The following is a 17,703-nucleotide window of genomic DNA, read 5'->3' on the forward strand; positions in this document are numbered from 1 at the left end:
TTTTATAGATTGGTGTTAAGATACAGTTATCAAATAATCCTCTTACAAAGGAGGTTGTTTTTACTCCATTTTATGTATTTCTCAACAACTTTAAAAAGAATATTTTGGAAATTAGAGAAGTTACAGATACAGAGGAACATAAATGGATAAGTGTAAGTAACATAACTGATATATATTGTATATATTTTATAGTATATATTGTTTATCTGCCATAATTCCTGGTGTTCCTGTTTATTTCAGAGAATGAGATATGTATTTCAAAATCTCAGGTGAACAGTGATTTTCCTGTTATTCGGAGGTTAACCTTTATAGTATCAGGTGGTACTATGATTATGAAATTACACAAAATCGCATAGAAACAAAGTTTGAAGGTCACTTCATTGTTCGTAGCATATTTGCATTGTGCGAGCGTTGGCTATTGTTCAAAAGACTTTAGATTAATAGGATTAGATGTTTGAAAATTTAGCTATCTCCTACAATTCCTACAAAATTCAACTCTGTAGGTCCTAATAGGTTTCAGTATGACGTTTTTCAAAATTTAGACTCTAAATGATTAAATAAAATTGTTTCTAAGACCCCCCAAAAAAATTAGTTTTTCAAATAACTCAAAAACTTTACATCTCTGGGAAGATTTCCAATTATTTGAAACATAATGAAATTCTCTACAATACTAAACAAAAACCATCATTGCACCAGTATTGACAAAGATAAGGACTTTGGTACATGTGTATTTTAGAGGTGTCTAGGACCATCGAGGTACACTGGCCCACGGATCGAAATACTAGACACTCTCTAGAACTCAGGAACTGGTATTCAGTAGGTTTGAAGATTGAAACCGAATCTAAGGGACTGTTTGTAACAATGGAGTTTGGAAACAGTATAAAATTACAAACTGATGATCATTTACAATGATGCCAATGGTTAACGTCGTTAAGAAATGTTGTGTATGAGTTTCTCGAAGTGATTAAAGGGTCCTAAGAGTGAAGCTCATATAAGAAAAACATGAATGAGTTACAATTGAAGTAAAGAAAAAATATTGGACAAAAATTTAAACCAGACATAAGCATCTATTTTTCTTTAGAACAAAACAGATTACAAATAAATACCTAAAATGAAATAATATCAAAGAAATTTGTATCTGCTTTGTTCACGCCAAGTTTGATAATTAATTTGTTAATTAAAAAAAAATCTGTACCGCTTTAACGTATGAAGCGGGTCAGGGATTCAGTGCTTTATAAGGAAGTACTGTTACTAGACCAATGTGCAAGGAGGTGATTTGGTCAGAACCACGCTCGACTGCCAGGTTTTTACCCAATTTATGAGGCTGGGTGGACCCCAGGAGGGCTCCAGAACCCACAGGGTTGACTCATGGGTACAGTGTAACAGAAAACAATTTTCTGCCCAGCTTGATTCGAACCCGGGTCCTTGGAGTTAGTAGCATCACTCCTTACCATAGTGCCATTGCTCTCCCTAATTTGTTAATAGTCTTAGTATTTAATTATATCTATTTTTATTTTTATTATTTTCTTTAGGTTTTAGTTTTTATTTTAGAAGAAACAGATGTATTTATTTTTTTTGTGACGTAAATGCCATTATAGTTTCTAACCAGCTCTGTTTGCGTTCAGTATGTATTAGTTTGGACATTTTGAGTTTTGTAATCGACATTAGAGTCCAGAATCAGATCTTTTCTGCGTTTTTAGCCTTTGACTTGAATAAAAATGTTTGCTAATTAGTCAGCTAGTATAATTCATTACAACAATCAAAGCCTATCTGTCCTCAATAAGTGTCAGTGTGGCCATCTTGGCTTTTGTACATCTTGACTGTTGATAAGCCAGTACAGAAGTGGGCCCACCAATGTTTGAACAATTGGACTTGGAAACATTTTCTCTGACCTTTCAGAGCAGTTAATATATTCTTCAGGACCCATCGACATTGTCATTTTGAGGTGGTTTTAACAGATATTATATATATTTTTTTAGGTTCCACCTGAGGACTGTATTCCATTTTGGCCTAATGGCAAACCTGATACTTCTAGGCTTCAAACGAGGATAGAAGGAACAGAGGAAACTAGTATTGCTTTCCCATTCAATAAATCTTACAACAATGTCTTGAAAGTTGCTAACAAGGTATAAAAGTTTTAATCACCTTGTGAATTTTTTTTTTCCCTAAAGAATATCTCTTATTGGTTTTCAATATGTTTTAATCTAAGTTTGGAGCTATTGATGTTGATGTACAACTCTCCGATGGAGGTGCCTACATATCTTTCTATAGTTACGAAATGGGTATGGCCCCTGTTCTCATTATGAATCAGACAAACCATACGGTGGATTTTTGTGACATGTCAGCTAAAGAAACATGGTGAGGAACTTTTGTAAATTATAATGTATTATTTAAATATAGTAGATAATCACTTTTTATCACTGACTTGCCAGTAGCAATATTGATTTATTTTTCATTATTCGTCTATTTATCTTCGTTTGTTGCTCTAATACCATTCCAACCTTCAAATCCTTTATCTTTGATCATCTACCATCCAACTCTCCAAGAATAACAATTACTTCAAACAGAATCGTTAATTAATAGAAAGATAGAAACAGATCAATAGACTCACCCCTGACACAAGCTCACCACTGCCATAAGAAAAAGCTGGTTAGGACCAAGGCTCACCTGCTAACATCTCCTAACCTTTCTCTCCACCTCAAATTACTTATATACCAAAGTATTCTCTGACCAGCCCTCCTCTATGAATTACTTATGTTCGCTGACATAGCAGGTACAATAGTGAAGAAACTCCGACAGTTTCAGGGTATTGTCCTGAGATATATTGTAAAACAGACTACTTTACAAAGAGCGAAAAAATTAATTTAATCCTTACGACACTTGGTTTGCTGACAGGGACATAATTCATCTCACGGGGACACATCAAATTCTTTTATAGCCTCCAACATTGCACTAACCCACTTTTTCAGACATTAACACCAACTGGGCATCGACAAAGGTGGCAAACACACATAAACAATCTCAAGCTCAACTGGGGACTACTAACTTAATACTAACAACAAAACAATCGGTGAGTTTTGTCATCAGACAGCAGACCCAATACCATTTTCTCATGTATATCTATCATATTCCCTTTCCTCAATCCCCTCTTAAAATGCATGAAATGCAGTGAAGGATATTTATTTTACCGATTTCTCACTATCTCCCCTCCCTCCTATAAAATACTACTTCCATGGAGCTTAGAAATAAAAAAAAAAAATTATAGATGTAATTTAACATAAATATTACTAGATGTTTTCAATGTCTTTATAGAATCTGTAAATATTTTCATTTGATTTTTTTTTTCTTTTTAATTATTTTTCTATCTTTGATCTTTTTGATTTTATTTTTTAACTTGTAAATATGTATATAAACAATAATCATCCTTTTTATTAATTATTTTTAGTTCATTTGTGTTTAATTATTTTTCATTTATATTATTAGAAGTTAGCCACCATATGATTTATGAGATGATAAATGATTTGGTTTTATCTGTTTTCTTTTTTTTTTTTTTTTGGAAGATCGCTGATTGACCGTGTGTAATAATAAATGGAAGATTGTCCGGTTATGATCAAATAAAAACTCAAATAGTGATTAAACTATTTATATTGAACCAACGTTTCGCCCCACGTTGCAGGGCTTCATCAGGGGTAAAAAAGATACACACACTTAAATGATGCAAACATAAATGAAAAAAGGTATAGAATGAAATGTAAAAATTAATAAGAATAATTAAAAGGTTATAATATAGACAATAACAATAATATATATATATATATATATATATATTAACCTTATAATATAATAACCTTTTATAATTCTTATTTAATTTTTACATTTCATTGTATACCTTTTTAATTTTTCATTTACTTTGTTCTTTTATGTTTACATTATTTAAGTGTGTGTATTTTTTTGACAATAGTTACTGTTGTTACTAATAACCAGAAATTTCTTCTGATTTTTAGTTATTACTTGAAACCAAGGCAAAAAATGCTGTTTACATGGGAGAAGATATGTGATAATCATCAGATATCGTTTTGTAAAGGAGAATTTACAAGTAATCTTAAACAGGTAATTTTCTATTTACTATCAATTATTATTATAAGTATTCTTTATTTGTTACCATATCAAAAAATCAGTTCATAGTTAATACCTTATATCTGATATATTTACCACACCTGAGATTGAGAAGTTGAGATGGTTAACGAAAGGTTGTAGACTTAATTTTTTTTTTTTTTATAGGGCTCTGTATTACATAATTTTATCATGAGTTTTCTTCTGTTATTAATTTTTTTTTTATGACTCTGTTGGTCATTCTGTCTATTGGTATACAAATTTGTTGGTCTGTCCTCTTAACAACCACATACATTGAATCCTGAAGTCCAGTATTCAGGAAAATTTACGGATTTGACCGATTTTAAAATTCAAATAATTTGTCTACTTTCACCAATAATTTTTGAGGTTATCTCAGAAAATTCCCTTAAAACTGCCAAATTTTTATTCTATTTTCATCTTGCATTTAATATTACGGTTGATAAAATGTAGCTACTCATGTTCCCCCGACCCTTTATAGGTTATAGTGGTACAGATTTGATAAGTATGCTGTTTTTCTTTTAATATCCTGAAAATAAAAAATGTGTCCTTTTCCCAAATGGTGTTGCACTAATGCAGTTTTCGCAGGGAGGAGGTAGCTATAGCCAGATTGAGAATAGGTCATACGAATTTAACTCATGCATACCTGATCAATAAGCAACCACCGTCAAAATGTCAATACTGCAACAGTGTACTTACAGTCAATCACATATTTGAGGAATGTCATTTCTATTGCATGAACTTACGTAGATTAGGAGTGGGACCGAGTGTTTCAGATGCCCTGAATGATGACGAAAAAAACATAGAAATGGTTTTAATTTTCTTAAAAAGGAATAATCTTTTGAATAAGATCTAAACCCAAAAGTTTGTCATATGTATTAAAAAAATATAAAATAATTAATTATTCAAACTTATTTAGCAATTAAATTATTTCAAATCTTGAAATAGAATTATAAAGTAAGAAGCGTGGGCGTTGATGACCTTAAGGTTTTACGCCCAAAAGCCCCAACCAACAACAAACAACTAATGCAGTTTTTTTTTTTTATTATGTTAAAAAATTAAATCTGTGCCACTAGAACCCATGAAAACGTAAGGGTGCAATGCTTTGTAAGGAAGTACTGTTACTAGACCGATGGTTGTGGAAGGAGGTGATTTGGTCAGAATCACGCTTGACCGCCAGATTTTTACACAATTAAGGGTATCCACTTTATGAGGCTGGGTGGACCGTAGGGCTCCTTAATCCACAGGGCTGATTCCTAGCTACAGTGAAACAGTAAATAATTATCTGCCACAGCCGGATTCAAACCCGGATCCTTAGAGTTAGTAGCAAAGTGCTTTTTTTTTTTTTTTTTTTTTTTAAAAAAACCGGCCAAGAAGCACCGCGGCCTCACAAACCGGTATAGTGCTTTACTCACTCCCACGTTATTATATTAAGGATTATTTTTATTTTTGCAATTTATTATTATTATATATTGTAATAATTTTTAAAATATTAAAAGTAAAATAAAAAGAATTTAGATCATTCTTATGACTTCTTTCAAATATAGAAGATAACTTGGGTTCAAGTTAAAAACTTTGCTACAAAATGGATAATAAAATTTATTCAAATTTAATAATATAAAAGACTCTTAATCTCAGGGCGTGTAGTTGCTAGACAATCAGAAACAGGCATTTACAATAATTACAATTAATTAACTTAATAACTCTTTTACACATGTATCTATTGTTATGCATACAAAACTAACCAAGTTCACGATCTTCTTTCGTTGATTCCTTGGTGTCTTCTTTTTTCTTATTGTTCTTGTCTTAGCATCCAAAATGGCTTCCTCTTGACAGAAATTGATGAGGACCTCCTCAGACATCATTTCTCTTCGGCGCCCCAGACACGACTGACTTCTTCTCAAAACGAAAACCTTCCTTGAGGTTACATGTAAACATCGATTGTCGTACAACAGTTAGGGATTTTTCCAAATGATTTACTTTCTGAATATTATTCTGTAGCACTATTTCTTGATTTCTATTTTTCCTTTAATTTACTGTATTTTTAATTATGATGGGAAGAGTTAAAATAGTTTTTATGGATATTTGAATCTGCTCAACATGGCCTTGATTCAACGTACCGCCATCTTGGTTTTGTTGTTGTATCACAAAGTTATTATAAACAATGAAACTTGGTTAGCTTGCTTTTTGGATAAACAAAACAAATGAACAATAAAACATATTATAAACCCTTTATACATCAAAATATATTATTTACTCAAAAAGAGCATATTACAATATTTATATATTATTTATAATACAATATATTATTTATGTGTTGATAAATTTGTTCAATGGTGATATTTTTTCCTAGGATAATATGGGACAATTTGTTGTGAGAAACAATGAACAGCTTTACTGGAGTACCTTTCTGTACGGGCCACAAAGAGTATTTTTGATAACTGATTCTCATTTCATTGCTGCCGAATCCATAAATTTATCTGATTACCAAGAGGCTGGTAATACAATCGAAGTGAAATTGCAGGGTATTGGTCTTTCTTTAATTGACAACACTAAGAAGAGAGAGCTCCTTTATATAAGTTTATCCTGGTAAGAATTTTTTTTTTATGATCTATAGAAAAAAAAACCAATTATTCTTAGTTTTTTACCACTTAAAATAAGAAAATAGAACTAAATACCGTGTGTCGTAGTTGATTTAATTTCTATATACATTATTTGGAAAATAAAAGAAATAAATTAATGAAACCTCACTATAAATTTTGCAGATGTAAAATAACCAATGAAAAATAACTCTGGAGTCTAAAAGGGTTATTAAAAATAAAAATCGCCATGAATTATGTGCAGTAAATTTTTTTGAATCCACTATTCGAATCCATTTACACAGGCATTTAATGGAATTATGTGATTTAATTTTATAACCGTCTTTCTGTATTTACAAGCAAGGCTTACATAAAACAAATAGTCATGGGGTCCCAAAAGATCTAATGAGGGTTAAGATTTTTCTCATAGTTCATTTCACTTTTTTAAATAAAAAAAAAAAAATATAGTTACTCAACTGCTGTCTTAATTTTAAGGGAAAAGGGACACTAAAAGTAGAGAGAGAAATGCTTTATTTGACAATGCTGCCTGACAAATACATTGGGTTGCTATAATACAGCTCACCCATCAATACAAATATATTGTAATATTAAAAAATTAATAAAATAAATGGAATTTAATAGTTTTTAACTTATTTCAAATATAAAAGAGATAGCTTGGGTTCAAATTAAAAACTTTAATATTTAACAGATAATATAATTTTATAACATAAGAGACTTTTCTCAGGGTGTGTTTCCTGGCAATCAGAAACAGACGACACTTTACTACTAATAACAATTTAACTTAATTACTAGACATTTTACTAATACAATTAATTCCATTTCGAAACAAGACTAACCAATTACACAGCTTCTCGTGATAATTGTTGATCTCTTCTTGTCAATGATACTATATCCAAACCCCTAACAATGGCTTCCAGTCCTTCCCGCCTCTAGTATAGACGTCTTCTCCCAAAGCCAGCAAAATCAAAAGTGCCCGTTTCCTCTCCTCTATCTTCAATGTTCACTGGTCGATCCAAAATATAATCGATTGTAGTACAATCGCTCTGCTTTATTTGTGATGTAATTAGTTTATTGATAATTGTTACTTTCTTCCATTTCTTCTTTGATTATCCCTTTTCCATAATTACTGCATAGGAACAACAAAGTTGAAAAATTTCAAACCATGTTGTCAAACACAAACAACCCAATGAACACTTCGTAAGGACGCGCACTGCCATCTTTCTTGTTTCGATCAGCGTATTTATTTTAGACAATGAAAACTGGTTAGCTTGCTTTTTGATTTAAAATAACAAATAAACAATACTGAAACAATATACATAAAATAAAAACGTAACTAAAATCATTTATCAATAAATATAAACTATTTATTAAAAAAGAGGATATTACAATATACACTACCATACATTAACCTTTTCCCTTTTTCAAACAATAATCATATATAACTATATACTTTTCAACTTCTTAAAACTGGTATTTATTGGTTAAATAAATTATAAAAAAGTTAAATAAATTATCCAAGGTAAGATTCAATAATCTATATTATTTCTTTAACAGTCCAATGTTTCAGCCATCATCAACGATAATCTTAAATATAAATTTACACATCGCATCCAAATATTTAAAAACATATTGTAGGGTATTCTTCGCAGGTTATTAATATAAGTCAAACCACCTAACTACTCTATTTTGTCACAGTTTCATTAATTTTTAAAACTTAAAATATTGATAAGAAAGTGATAATGTTAAATTTTAACCTATAATTAAAATTTTTAAAAATTAATGAAATTGTGACAAAGTGATTTGACTGGTATTAATGACCTGGGCAGAATAGCCTGCTAAAAGCTTGTATGTGAGGTGTAAATTTATATTTAAGATTGTCCTTGTAGTGTAAGAGCTGTGAAGAAAAAAAGGCAGTTATCTCACCCAAATTTTTGATTACTTTAATGAAAACTAGGTATAATTACTAGTAAAAATTGATGAGTCTGCCAAGTATAGATAGGGGAAATAAAAAATGGCAGTTGTTTCAAAACCTTAAAAAAAAAAAAAATTAATTTTTCATTCGGAGCAATATATCTTAAAAACTAACAACAACACTAGAAAATCTAAGAGAACATTATTTAAAGAAGAGTAAATTTTCTGAAATATTAGCCCTAAAAGAGCTATTTACGTCCAATAATTCTCGAGATATAGCTTTTTAAAAAGCAAAATTTCTTAAAAATCTACTGAAAGATTAGTAGTTAGTTAATTTATTTTGAGAAATCTATATCTCCGGAACTATGTGACAAACAGATGTCTATTAGCATTCAAATTAAATCTAGTTTAATGAGCTATAAAGAAGTTTATGACCTTTACCTTCATAGGAATAGTGGTTTTCATGATATTTGTTAAAATAAATTGATTTATAGTTGTTCAGACAATAAGTTTGATTTATGAAAAACTTCATTTCAGAAACCATTGGATGTACAGATGTCTGCCAGCGCTCAAATTAAAGCTAGTTAAATTTACTACAAAATAGTTAATTATGTTTATCTTTGTAGGAGTAGTAGTTTTTATGATATTTGACAAAATAAACTCACAAAATGTTAATTTCTAGTTGTTCATATAAAATGTTGGATTTAAAAAAAATATATCTCTAGATCCATTAGACGCACATATGTCTGCCAACTCTCAAAATAAAGGAAGTAGTTTATGATACTTATCTTCTTAGGGGTACTAGTTTTTATGATATTCACATATGAATATAAATTTGTCCGAACAACTATAAATCAATATATTTTAGCAACTTTCATGTAAACTATTACTCCTACAAAGATAAACATCATAAACTACTTTACAGCTCATTAAACTAGCTTTAATTTGAGTGCTAATAGACATCTGTATGTCTATTGGTTTTTGAGATATAAATTTTTCAAAATAAATTCACTAACTACTGATCTTTCAGTACGTCCCATACAACATTTTTATGAAATGTTGCTTTTTAAAAAGCTATATCTCTAAAACTATTTAACCTAAATAACTCTATTAGGGCTCATATTTTAGCAAATTTACTCTTCTTTAAATGACGTTCTCTTGGGGTTTCTTGCGTTGTTCCTACTTTTTAAGATACAGAGCTCCGAATGAAAATTAGTTTTTTTTTATTTCTTTGATACAGCCGCCATTTTTTATTCCCCCTATCTATATTTGGCGGACTCATCAATTTTGACTATTAATTATACATAGCTTTCATTAAAGTAATCAAAAATTGGGGTGAGATAACTGCCTTTTTTCTCCCCTTGGGCTCTTATACTATTCGACAAGAGACTTAAAATACCTAATAACTTAAAATAACTAGAATATATAAATAATTATAGTCGTGTTTGCCTATATTTTTCACTTCACAGCCACCAGAGATAAGCGAAAATTAGTTATAGTTGAAACTAATACACTCTAAAAATATTTTATAGTTTTTAAATTACTTCAAGAAATCTAAATATATTAAAAATTTGTTTTATGAAGTTCTGAAGTGGCCTGGGAAGCACGGAAGCCTGAAAAAAAATTATACAAAAAGCTCTCGGCCAATGACAGTGCTGCCATCGAACGAAGTTACAAAGATTACCTGGACTCTTGTAGTTATGGCTTCGAAACCAAGCCTGTGGTTAAAGTCAACAATAGAATAACTGTAAGAAATTAGTTATATTTTATTGATTAATTATATAAATAATTACTCTAATTATATATGTACATAAATACATATATTAAATTATTTTGAATGTTGCTCTATAATTTATGTTGATACTCAGAATGAAGTCTGAATTCGTTAAATTTATTTGTTCCATAATAACTGTATAGGCCCAATATCTCTTGATAGGTTTTTTTTTTTGTTCCATATCATTAAAGAAAATTTATTGTTTAGTTCAGATATTTTATTTCTTAAGTTTATGTTAATAAATGTTTGTCTAACTACTCCAACTCATAAATTTATTACAAGGTAGTTGATAAAATAGCTAAATTAGCCATTACAACAGGTCAGCCGGTAGACACTAAGTTGCCTTACACCGATTATTATTAATGATCATTATTTGATGATTAATGATTGGAGGAGTTGGTCGGGGGGTACGGTCAGCAAAGGACAACATAAATAAACAAAACCATATTTATTTATTTTATGCCGACGGTGCGACCTGAGTTTCAGGTCTTCATCAGGGGTTGTGGCGTAGAAGGCAGGTTTGTAACACTGAACAAAACAAACAGTTACAAACCTGCCTTCTACGCCACAACCCCTGATGAAGACCTGAAACTCAGGTCGCACCGTCGGCATAAAATAAATAAATATGGTTTTGTTTATTTATGTTGTCCTTTGCTGACCGTACCCCCCGACCAACTCCTCCAATCATTAATCTACGGTCAACTATCTACAGGTTACAAACCTTTAGAATTTTTTTATTTTTATTTTTTTAGTTCCTGTAGACTCTAAATATTTGAACCTCTCTACCTGTTCAAATGAATTTCCTACTATATCCAAAATTGTTTCCATAGTAACGGAAATTCGAGGTTTTTTTTTTTTTTTTTTTCTAGAAGTATTTATAACTTAATGAACAATAGCTTGAGCGAACTTTATGCTGACATTAAAGATAATTTTTAATTTTTTTTTTATTACATCTCTTCCATAAAAATAGGTCTACAGAAAACGCTTTATCTAATGGCTGAAACTTTTCTTGAAATTGCCTCAAAAATATCTAATAAATTGTAACAAAATTTTAAAAATATGCATCAAAAATACTGCTTCTTTATATCAGTAATTAATACAATTTATTTTTTTAACAGGTTGATTTCAAAAATTTGGTGATGAAATTACCGGTTGAGAAAATGCTAAATCGCTCTTATGTGGATGGTGTCTGGATAAGTATTAAAAATTCCTCATACTTGACGAGGTTTCACATGAAGATCAACAGCATCCAGATTGACCAACAAGTTTATGATTGTGTTTTTCCAGTTATTTTTGCTCCAGTACCTGCTCCTAAATCTGTGATTAACCAGCTAAGTAAGTTTTATGGCTATTTGTTTCTTTGTTTGGTTTAGTAATGGAAAATTTTTGGTTAAAATACTTTATTATTATGACACTACACTGCCTGCAAGAATCCGGGCCTCCTCCACCACAACCAACCAATCTCCACGATCTCTTGCTCTCTCTTTCCATCTTTCAACATTTGACCCCTTCAGATCGACAGATTGACGCTTTCCCATTTTCTAATCCAGGTTTCCCATATAGCATCTTGTTGGGTATGCTTTGATCGTGCATCCTCTCAACGTGTCCTATTCACCTTATTCATGCTCTTTTCACTAAAGCCACGATGTTGGGTTCACCAAACAGTTCCACCAGCTCCTCATTCCTTCTTCTCCAAATTCTATCCTCTGAAACTCCTCCCCATATTCCTCTTGATACCATTCTCTCCCAGGATTTGAGAATCTGTTCCGCTTTTTTTTGTCAAGGGCCATGTTTTACACCCATAGATTACTACTGGCCTTACAATAGTTTTGTAGATAACCACTTGCATTCCTTTAGAGAGAGCTTTAAACTTCAGTTCTTTTTACAGTGAGAAATAACATCAATTCCCTGCTGCTATCCGGGCCTCTATTTCTCTCTCTACTTTGTTGTCATCTGTAACCAGGCTTCTCAGGTACTTAAACTGGTTTACAGAACTGAATCTGTGGTCTCTGAAAGCTATTTTACTATTTACATTCTTATCCCTTCTTGTACTTTTCATGTACGCTGTCTTATCTTCATTAACTTTGAGACCTTGCTAAATGTTAAGAGAGCCAATTGTAAATGGTTCCTCCTGGATTAGTTTTAACTGAATGAATATCTACTTCTAGTGCTATATTAAAAAGAACAGGAGCCAGGGGTTTACCCTGTCTAAAGTACTTAAACCTTGTTTAAATAGAAGATTCTGTATTTATTTTGTATGAGGCTTTATTAAATTTTTAAATCTTTTATGGGAGCAAACATTAGATAGTGAATATTTAATGCAGGCAATCGACAAGAAAGAAAATTATATTGACATTGCACTAGCTCTCCGAGATTCCATTATTGTTGATTGGCTGGTAGTACATAGAAAATAAAGAAGGTTTTAAAAAACTAACAGTTTATAAAATGTTGACAGTATGAAGAGTTATCAGATGTCTAATGAAAGGGTGGTTAGGGTTGGAATAGAACTTTAGAGCACCCTCTCTATTACCTGTGTCGAGAGCTTCAATGAAAAGCTTTTCTCCTGCCAGTTAAACAATGCGCTGGGGTTAATATTTGTTGGTTGGAAATGTTAATTAATTAAAAATATAAACTTAAGGAAAATTAAATAGAAAAAAAAAACTAAGAAAAACAAAACAACATAAATGAGTAAATGAAGCAACAATTTTCAAAGATATATTAATTAAAATAAATAAAACTGATAAAATAAATTAATTATGCTATGTACTATTAAAATAAATAAAAGGAAATTTAATGGTTTCTATTTTTCTCAGATCTCAAATATAGCTTGATTATTACAAGGTTTAAATGAATAAATTAAATATTAAATATATATGAGAATTTTATTTTAAATTATATAATATTATTGACAATCAGAACACAAAGACACAACTAAATTAATGGCTACTTTTACAAATATAATTAAATCCTAAGTAGAGCAAACTAACCAATTATATATGCTTCTTTGATGACTGATTGTTCTCAATGACTTCATTCTCAAAATGTACCTCTGAGAGTAAACAAAGGATTGGTCTTATTCTAGCTTCCAGGACGTGTCCAATCCACCGGTGATTCAAACAAAAAGTGTCTTTCTTCCTTCAATGATATCTCTGGATAACTGCTGACTCTTGATGTCTTCTTTCTATTTATCTACCACTGACCGTGAACCGTGAACTGACTGCTTCCAGGAGACGTCATCTCCCCCGCATCTAAACAACAAATGTCTAGTTCCCTTTGTTCATTGTTGATAGTAGATGCAAACATTGATCGTCTCACAACTATTTTTAGTTTTTGTCTATGATTTTCTTAATGTATATTTGTCCTTTCTATTTTTTCCCAAATTTAATGTAAATATGACATAATAAATATATAATGATACTTTTATTAGTATCATCTACTATCTGCTTAATTTATTATTATATACATTTCAAATTTTGTTTGTTATCATGTTATTTTTCTCTGAATTAAGGTTGTTATCCCGTTTTTGTTTTTCAGCTCTGATAAAGGGCTGAAATTAAGGTCAAAATGACACAAATAAATAAGTTTTGCGTATTTGTGTATGAATACTGACCACACCCCGACCATCTCCTCATATCAAATCTACGGTCAACTATAAACACATCATTGAAAATATAATACAATTTTCAGATAGTGGTATATTGATCTCAGAATTAAGAATATTAAAATAATGACTTCTACGTCGAGCTCTAATAATGATTGAAGAATCACAATATTAAATTTTATTTTAATTAAGAGTTATAATTATTTTATTATAATGATATTTTGTTTTATTACAGCTCCCAAACCATTTTTAGAAGTCAGTTTGGTAAAAATGACCAACCAGTTCAGCTATCTTCAACAGTTTAAGTATTTTGCCGTCTTGGTTCAGGAGTTTCACTTCAGGGCAGATACAGGTGTCCTATCCAATCTCATGAACTTTTTTGAGCCCGCAGAAACCTCCGAAGAAGTCCAAGTAATTATTTATTCTATTTATTAGTGATAATAGGGTGCACTGGGAGGATTGTGTACAAAAAAATGCAATAAGTGATTTTTAGCTCTCTTTTGCAGGAAAGTAATTTTTAGTGTTATCAATGTATGAAATATACACTATGAGAAAGTACATACACCTCTCCTGGAATAATCATATTTCCCAGATCACACGCAAATTTATGACTGTACTTGAACAATTCCTAAATTTCCATGATTCCATTTCTTAGAATACTCGTCAGCTCCTAGTATCCTCTTTTGTTTTCCCCCACTTTGATTACTCGTTCCTTGTTCTATGTAGGGCTATCTGCTACTCGAGAGATGAGACTAAAGAGACTTATGAATGGCTTCATAAGATTTTTCTTTGGGTTTCCCTGGTGCTCTCATGTCTCCTATTGGTATACTGAGTTGAAGTGGTTCTATCCAACCTCCCGAAGGCAATACCTTCTTGGTATTCCAAGTTTTTAAAATTAAAAAACATATCTATATCCTTGAGCTCCTCACTCTACAATTATCCATCAATGCATTAAACATCAGATCCCTCACCCGATAGATTTATTCATGCCCTCCCGTAGAACCGCCTTCTTTTTTGCATATCCTATATCATACGCTCAACTTTCTGGAATTCCCTTCCTATCTCCATTCTTCCATCGTTCATTCTCCATCCTTTCCTTTAAACAACACCTATTCCTTCACCTGCTACATTACCAAACCTCCGCATCACTCTGAGCTATATATTGATTACCATTATTAATTATAATTCAACTTAATATCAACATGTACACTGAAACTTTTTTAAATGTCTGCCAGACAATTAACCTTAATTTTTGAACAATCTATTTATTCTTAGGGGACATTTGTCCCAGAATAAAATTATTTTTTCATTTCATTTCATCTCACAATACATTTTTGAGGTCACCTGAGTCAAATAAACATAACTCACAAAATGTTCTGTGTATCTGATTGTGGACAGCCTAGCTAAAAAAAAAATCATATGAAACTTAAATAGCATACCTAAGTGTGATATCGCAAGTTATTATTGAGAAACAATCTTTGATTTATCTATGGATACAAAATAATTTAAATAAACTCTGATTTAGCAACCTTTACAATTATTCACAATAGATTCCCTTTAGCATTGTCTTTTATATCAGGGATGAAAACTTACACGTCACTTGTCTCTGGCAAGATTATTTCCCCTCTTCACAACTATAAAACTGTCATAGTCTCCCCTATATGTCTCTCCAACATTGGGACTTTACCTTCAATGCCATATCTCTGGTACACAAAGGCCTTGTAGTATGGGTGGTTTTCCTTGGACATCAGCTGAGAGAGATTGCTTTTTGTCAGAACGTAGAGCCCTGTCTCTCTCGTCATCTTGGCTCTCAGTGCTTTATAGATGGTACAGGTGAGTACGATGTGCTCGACGGTCTTCAGAACCCGACAACTTGAGCATAGGGGATCGATCTCTATTACCTGTGAGACCCAATAGTCAGGGAGGATCCACTTTAATATTAGGGTAGCCCCTTTTAGGCTATTCACCCACTGCTGGTTACATTCTTGCAAAGTCTCTTCTCAGAGGATAATGTATAAATAATATAAAATACCTATCTTGAGATTGGGAGTGTGGTAGCCCTGGGGTAAGACGTGTGGCTACTGACTCCAAGGACCCGAGTTCGAATCCGGCTGGGCAGAAAATTGTTTTCTGTTACACTGTAGGCCATGAGTCAACTTCTGTGGGTTCTCGAGCCCCCCTAGGGTCCACTCAGCCTCCTTAATTGAGTAAAAATTTGGCAGTCGAGCATAATTCTGACCAAATCACCTCCTTGCATAACCATTGGTCTAGTAACAGTACTTCTTTACAAAGTAATGAACCCCTGACCCTTCATGGGTTGTGTAGCGGTACAGATTTTACAGATCTTGAGATTAAATTGAAACATGGAAGTGCTCCCCACTAACAAGCTAAGTGTAAATATTATTCTTACAAACAAGTCGTTAGATCACTGTGTAAGATACATTTGTCCTAGTCAGCCCTATATACTTTTTGATGTTTCAGAGTTCATAAAATTAAATTAAATTCAATCTTTATTTGTAGATATCATTGATGGAAATTGATGTAAAGCGAGCTCAGGAGCCTTTATGTTTCTTCGTATATCAGACTTCAAAACAGGAATCGAAAAATTATTACGGCAAACTTCATTTGTCTCCGTTGAAGGTTTGTAATTGTCTATTTATTCTAAGTTATTTTCTAGTCTCTTAATTTTACATCAGTGGTTACCAACCAAAATGTGGTTCGTAGAGCCATGAGATGGGCCCTACTACACAAATTTTTGTGACAATTTAAAGTTAAAACTTTTTCATTAATTATCTTTCCTGATGTGTGTGTCAGCTGAAAGATTCACAATTCACAATAAAAATGACTCAAAATGCTTTTTTAATGTTTTGAGCTCTGAATATTCCTGGACAAAAAAATATATAGAGACAGAGCACGGCACTGACCATCACTGGGGCCGGAATACTTTTTCACTACACTGAAGTGGCTATTCAAGGCACAAAGAGTAATAAGTTATAGCTATTCTTTTACAGAAGGTCAAATAATTAAAGAGTGTTATTTTTGAGAATTAAAATTATTTATTATGAACATTAAAATTTTAAAACATTAAATTTTACAATCAACTAAAAAACTTAATTTCATATATATAATAGAAATTAATAATTTAATTGTGTGTGATAAATTTCAAAACAATTATCGATACATAGACCGACATCGCACTTTTTGCATTTGTATCACGTATCACTCCTTCTCTTACTGTTTATGCAAACAACACACTTTCTTCTTGTCAACAGTTTTGCTTCCATACGATTCTCACATTTCGACAGAAAAGCTATTTAATTATCCGAAATGGTAAATCCTCAGATTTTCTTTTTCCTCCTCCTGACACGCTTCTACTTAGCAGATATTTTCCTAAAATTTCTTTCTTTAGCGCTAAATGAAATTCAATAAATTTTTGTTTGGTACCAGTACAGTTTAGATGTATAAAATATGCATTGTATACGACTAAATCTAACAAGTTGAAAAACAATTTTTTATACCATTTTATCGTCTTCCTTACCGAATTAAGTGTACTTAAAGAGAGTAACGTAAAATAGGATTTCCGTTTTGGAAATTACCAGATATTTTTATGACCATAATGGTTCCTTACCGCTACCTAAGAAAAGGAAATTACTAATGCGTGCTCCTGTATTAATTTTACACAAAAG

General features: G+C 31.5%; 1 protein-coding gene across 1 annotated transcript in view; it reads left to right on the forward strand.

Moving 5' to 3' along the window:
* Window positions 1-17,703, forward strand: part of Vps13 (vacuolar protein sorting 13C) — a gene marked incomplete in the record, with an annotated part of 159,879 nt that overhangs the window by 112,961 nt on the left and 29,215 nt on the right. Inside the window, 9 exon segments of the mRNA XM_067051012.1 lie at window positions 9-152; window positions 1,980-2,126; window positions 2,210-2,358; window positions 4,005-4,110; window positions 6,485-6,720; window positions 10,227-10,389; window positions 11,535-11,751; window positions 14,253-14,428; window positions 16,538-16,657. Coding sequence (XP_066907113.1) covers window positions 9-152; window positions 1,980-2,126; window positions 2,210-2,358; window positions 4,005-4,110; window positions 6,485-6,720; window positions 10,227-10,389; window positions 11,535-11,751; window positions 14,253-14,428; window positions 16,538-16,657 — 1,458 coding nt within the window.

Source organism: Halyomorpha halys, unplaced genomic scaffold, assembly GCF_000696795.3.
Source record: "Halyomorpha halys isolate HHAL.00 unplaced genomic scaffold, Hhal_1.1 Scaffold570.1, whole genome shotgun sequence".
In the NCBI taxonomy this organism is placed as follows: domain Eukaryota; kingdom Metazoa; phylum Arthropoda; class Insecta; order Hemiptera; family Pentatomidae; genus Halyomorpha; species Halyomorpha halys.